Source organism: Aedes aegypti, chromosome 1 (genome assembly GCF_002204515.2).
Source record: "Aedes aegypti strain LVP_AGWG chromosome 1, AaegL5.0 Primary Assembly, whole genome shotgun sequence".
Lineage (NCBI taxonomy): Eukaryota > Metazoa > Arthropoda > Insecta > Diptera > Culicidae > Aedes > Aedes aegypti.
In genome coordinates this window covers 25,356,537-25,362,122 of record NC_035107.1, presented here as the reverse complement: position 1 = coordinate 25,362,122, position 5,586 = coordinate 25,356,537, and the positions used below count along the sequence as shown (strand labels likewise).

General features: G+C 43.4%; 2 protein-coding genes across 2 annotated transcripts; one reads left to right on the top strand and one right to left on the bottom strand.

The window, feature by feature from the left end:
- The first annotated feature begins 2,987 nt into the window (after positions 1–2,987).
- LOC5580066 (NFU1 iron-sulfur cluster scaffold homolog, mitochondrial) lies at positions 2,988–4,087 on the top strand. The gene is made up of 2 exons (XM_001654757.2): positions 2,988–3,177; positions 3,243–4,087. Exons 1-2 carry the CDS (start codon positions 3,110–3,112, stop codon positions 3,964–3,966), a joined length of 792 nt encoding a protein of 263 aa, XP_001654807.1. The 5' UTR covers positions 2,988–3,109; the 3' UTR covers positions 3,967–4,087.
- A 4-nt stretch (positions 4,088–4,091) lies between these two features.
- Positions 4,092–5,262, bottom strand: LOC5580062 (tubulin-folding cofactor B). The gene is made up of 2 exons (XM_001654758.2): positions 4,981–5,262; positions 4,092–4,829 (listed from the first exon to the last, which is right to left on the bottom strand). Exons 1-2 carry the CDS (start codon positions 5,101–5,103, stop codon positions 4,227–4,229), a joined length of 726 nt encoding a protein of 241 aa, XP_001654808.1. The 5' UTR covers positions 5,104–5,262; the 3' UTR covers positions 4,092–4,226.
- Between the last annotated feature and the right edge of the window lie 324 nt (positions 5,263–5,586).

Genomic DNA, 5,586 nt, shown 5'->3' with positions numbered 1-5,586 from the left:
ACTGGGGTTATTCCAGGGTGGGTGTACGGCTGTCAACTACAAACAAAGCTCGCCTAACAATCATCTCTCGGGCGGGCCAACCCAAACAGCATCATCTCTCATGCGGGTCGGGCCAAACAGCACAGGTCGGAACGCGGGCCATGCCAGGCAGCAAATGCTGATGCATTTCAACACTCAAACAGCGAGATGCCTAGCAAAGTTGTGAGCCAAACGAATACACCCACAAAACATGAACGGTAGGCGCACCTCGTTGCGTATACCCCCCCTGGGTTATTCCTATCTGACATTTCGTAAGGGACACGGAAAACAAAATACACCCAAAATATGAGTTTAAGCCAAAGGATGTGACAAAATCTAAAAAAAAAATGTTTTTTGGGCTTAAACCAACGGAAAACATTAGAAAATTGAGTAAACATGTGTTTTTGGCCTAAGCGTTTGGCACTAAAATTGGGACAGGGCTCTAGGACCCTATTAAGAAGTTATTGGAAGCAAACCAAGGCGCATAGTTTTATCGGAACGATATTTGATACACCTTGTTTTTAAAACTTGAAATATATAAAAAAATATTTGAACCGCTAAATGATTATACATATATCCACGACTTTAAGGCTAAGTAGCCCGTCATTCTTTTAAGCAGTAACGATGACTTTACTGCTTGCAATTTCAAAGTGATAAAACTCAGTCTTGATAGTTTGCACTGGCTTGAAAAAGTATCACTGTACGTGCTAACATGCATAAAGTATGCTGATACTTTTTCAGCTGTGTTAGTGCAAACCCAACTGATTTTCTTTGATTCGAAATCGTGAGATGAATTAGCAACAATCATCAACGACTCGTACAAATTTCAATGACGGCCTACTTCGCCTTGAATTAATCATATCTATTTTAAGCACTTTCCTCATCATTAGACTACTCCACGGCTTCCTCCTCTTCTTCAGCTGCTTTACCTCGGCCGCTATCTCTGTCAAGGGGGAGCGCTTCAAGAATACCCTGGTGATGTATATGGCTTACCGCTTCAGTCTTGACGTTGATGGCAACGATCTGTTGGTAATATTTTTTATGTTTGTCTTGTTTCGGCCGAGTACTGGATTCCATGCGAGTACCGTTTGATCATCATTGCCCGGTCTACTCCCAGCTTTCCTTGGCAGAGATTTTGAAACTCTTCAGAAGTGGGTCACAATCAAATCCGGCAAGATGTTGGGTTGGACGAATAAATAAATAACTCTAAAACTGGATGCGCCGTTTTGACCCGTGATCACGAAAATGTTTCGAGTCTCATCGTGCATGTGATTTTTTCCTGCATATCAGAGACACATTCCAGATTGACCAGAAGGATGGTGGCACAGAAGGATCTTCTGGACCGTATAATTTGTTCTTAATTCTTAATGTTGTACCAATTCGGGATAACAACAATCTGGTTGAGCCACACGACCATTTTCTGTAGTTAGCAAAAACAAATTTTTAGCTGTCAAATCCAATCCGTTGAAAGAAAAACAAACTGTTGATTAGAAGGGTGCCCAAATGTACCGAGGTGTACTGAATACTGTGCTGAGCACAGTGAGCTGAGTTTCCAACCCCCTGATTTTTACAAAATTACAGTTGCTCAATGGTAATATCACAGGTAATATCATAGGGTTTATCCACAAATTTCATAACGCCAAAAATGGATTTTTGTATGAATATTTTATAAATTTTGTATGATCCGTAACATCACGAGGACACCCACCCATCCCCTTTAACGTTATGAAATTTGTGAATGGGCCCATAAACCATAACAACTATCTAAAACTTATTTTTGATAGTTTGTAGATTTAGAGCTCGAAGATGTTCGTTCAAAATTATTTTCCCGGCGAGCATCTCAAACTCCCGGTGGATTCGAATGCAGTGGGGATTCGCTCGTTGGGGGTCCGCTACATGGAATGACTCGATGGTTGGATGTTCGTTGGTTGGAAAATATTCCAACTAAAAAGCACTCAAATGTCAACAGAAAATGTCAAACTGACTTTGACGTCTGAGTATCGTCGCATTGAAGTCTCCATATATAGAACAAATACGTATGTACAGTATTGGACAAAACATTTGCAACTTTTTCGATTTTCCATACAAAATGACCAACTTTGGTAAGCTATATCTCAATTATTTATAGACCGATTTGAATGAAATTTTGGCAGAACATCAGACATAACTTGAATTTTAACATATATTTTTGAGTAATTTTTCCAATCACAAGTTCAAAAGCAGAAACGGTTTGACTAAATTCAATTTTTTGACGTTTTCCTATAAATCACATAACTAAACATATTGAAGGAATAGCTTCATGGTATCTTCAGCAAAGTTGTAGATTTTAACAAGGTGAACAAGTTTGCTGTAGACAGTTTTTGTGTAGGGCTATCAGATTTTGAGACAAATAGTTTTGAATTTTTTTATCGAAAATTACACTTCAGATATACCGTTATAATTTATAAACCCGTGATTGGAAAAATCACTCAAAAATATATGGTTAAATCCAAGTTATATCTGATGTTCTGTGAAAATTTCATTCAAATCGGACGATAAATAACTGAGATCTAGCTTTCCAAAGTTGGTCATTTTGTATGGAAAATCGAAAAAGTTGCAAATGTTTTGTCCAATACTGTATATGTGCGTTTCGCGCGTTTCGTGACGATTTGCTCTCCAGATGGGTTAGTGTGGAGTATTTTCACCAGCTGTCAGACGTTCCAACTAACGGGTCTGATTCGCTAGATGGAAGGCAGTCGTGTTCCAACCAGCGAATCCCCGCTGTAGCCGTTTTTTCGCTTTTCCTTGTTTTCCCGGTTCGGTGGCCACCCTGACAAAGGGAACACCAGCGACATTCGTCCTGGTTGTCAGTCTCTATTCATCTCAGACAGCAGAGTATTCCCTCCATTTTAACTGATCTTGATTCAAGCTTAAAAGTGCCGCATATAAACCCCACTCTCTCCTACTGAAAAAAGCCTTTTGTTTATTCCCATCGAGTCGAAACGTCAGTTCAGTCGCATGCAATCGCAAAAAGTGACATAAACATCTCGCGAAAGGAGCAGTGTACAGAAGGATCACGGATATCTGAATCTACAACGGAATTAGCGCAAAAATGTTCCGGAACACTCTCCGCAGTGGACCTCACATGCGAGCCCTGCTTTTCGGGGCCACCAAAGTTACGTAAGTAATAAGCTAGTGTCGAAACTGCTGAGATTCGCTCTTGAATCTTGTTTGAACTTTTGCAGATCCCATGCTCCAATCGCTACCCTCTCGAAAGCCGCAACTCCCAGGATTTTAACCAACACACATCCGGCATTAGCTTCAAACCATGTCCGGACGATGTTTATCCAAACGCAGGACACACCCAATCCGGACAGTTTGAAGTTCCTGCCGGGTGTGGCCGTTTTGGAGAAAGGACAAACGATGGATTTCCCCACGCAGGCTGCGGCTTTGTGTAGCCCTCTGGCCAAGCTTCTGTTCCGCATCGAAGGCGTCCGATCGGTATTCTTCGGGGCGGACTTTGTGACCATCTCCAAGCACGAGGAGGCCGAGTGGCGCCTAATCAAGCCGGAGGTTTTTGCTGTGATAATGGACTTCTTCGCTTCTGGATTACCGGTGGTGACCGATGCCAAACCTATGGGGGACACGCAGATCAACGAGGACGACGACGAAACGGTTCAGATGATCAAGGAACTGCTGGATTCGAAGATCCGGCCAACGGTGCAGGAGGACGGAGGGGACATTATCTTCATGGCGTTCGAGGACGGAGTGGTGAAGCTGAAGATGCAGGGCAGCTGTTCGTCGTGTCCGAGTTCGATCGTGACGCTGAAGAACGGCGTCCAGAACATGCTGCAGTTCTACATCCCGGAGGTGGTCGCCGTCGAGCAGGTGTTCGACAAGGTGGACGAAGTGACCGAGACGGAGTTTGAGAAGTTCGAGAAGCAGATTAAGCAGAAGAAGGACAAGTAGGGTGGACATAGTTGGGGAATGAAGTTAATGTACATTGGGGAGGGACTGCTAGTGCTAAGTAGGATTCTATTGATTATGATTATTTGAGAATAAATAGGCTTTCGAAGCATTAACCACTGAAGAGATTGAAGATTTCTTAAGCTAGTTATTTTGCACAAATGCAAAGCGTGATATTACAGAATTTTCAGAATTACTATTAGTGACTGGTGAAAAGAATGGAGTGATCGGAGATTGCCATTAGGAATGCATGCTATCAGGCCTTACAGTTCATCGTCCAGTTCGTCCTTCTCCGGTGGGAAATCTCCGATTTCAACTGCTTTAGCCGCCACAAAGCTACCATACTTGGGAGGACATTCGAAGTACCGTTTTCCATTGGCCGTTCCGTCGTTGACTCCCAAAGGTTCGTCAAACTTTACGCCAATGAAAACGCCCGGCTTACCTTCTATTTCGCCCTTGTACATGACCGTTCCCAACCGGGTGGGATGTCCTTTGGTAAGCACCTTACAGCGTGACCCAATCGTGGCTTGGTCCAGCTTTTTGGCGTCTTCCTCTTCCTGCTTCTTGCGCTCTTCCTCCAGCTTGGCCATCTCCTCCTCGTTGTACTTTCCCAGCTTGTTCCGCTTCAGATAGCTTCGCAGGCTGTCCTGTTTCTTGTCGTACTCGTCCTGGCTGAGTTCGAACTTTTGGACGTTCTCCTGGACGAAGGCGAAGTTATCTATCACGTGAACCCTCATGCCGTCCTCAACCGAGTAGAAGCCGAGCATTTTGTCGTCATCGTCCAGTCGACTGACCAGCCTGTCTCCGCTGTAGAGTTCCAGCTTCATGGTAGCTGCCGACCCACCGGTTATCGGTTCCAATTTTGCCTAGAAGTTAGGTATTCATTTAACGATTTCATTAGTTCAACCACACATTATAGGGTCTCAAGTTGGTAAAACATTATGAAACATGATAGATTGTCCCATGTTTCAAGTTACCGAGTCCTCTCTGTACGAATATAAAATGGAGTCACTGTACCTTGAATTCGGAGATCTTGAGCGATTTGTTGTACTTCCGCTCGAAGGAAACGGCATCGTTGAGCGAGTTGGAAATGTTGATCTTCACAACGTCCGCACCGCTTACGACGATTGTATCGGCCATCCTCCAATCGCTTTCTCACAGGAACCACACGTAAAAACGCAGATGTTCTTCCGGCTTTCACTGCAGCAGAGGTTCGATTTTCTTTCCGTTTCGGCGTTTCGATGATCGCGATGACTAAACTCCACCCACGACGCGCAAACAAAACGTCTGCGGAAAGAAAACAAAGGAACCTGACGTTTTGAGTTTCCTACCCCTCGCGCTGAGTGTCTTCCAATGTTTAGGGGGATACTGAACGACAGTTTCATATTGAATTTCCCGATATATATTTCTTCCATATCATTTCTTCTTACAATCTTACTTTCAAAACATATCATGCAGTTTATTTGAGACAAAACTGTAAAATATCCCGTCTATAAGAAAACGTTTCCAACCATTTATTAGAAGCAGCAATAGTTCCAAATTATTTGTGTAGCTCCATTTCACCTTAAACGCAAAAGCTCTTTGGTGGGAACTCAGCAGCAGATCTCACGCAAAAAGCTCGCC

Coding starts and splice junctions, on each gene's coding strand:
- LOC5580062 (XM_001654758.2), bottom strand. CDS start 5,103: ATGGCCGATACAATCGTCGTAAGCGGTGCGGACGTTGTGAAGATCAAC. Junction 4,830..4,980: donor TCAAGATCTCCGAATTCAAG/GTACAGTGACTC, acceptor CCTAACTTCTAG/GCAAAATTGGAACCGATAAC.
- LOC5580066 (XM_001654757.2), top strand. CDS start 3,110: ATGTTCCGGAACACTCTCCGCAGTGGACCTCACATGCGAGCCCTGCTT. Junction 3,178..3,242: donor TTCGGGGCCACCAAAGTTAC/GTAAGTAATAAG, acceptor GAACTTTTGCAG/ATCCCATGCTCCAATCGCTA.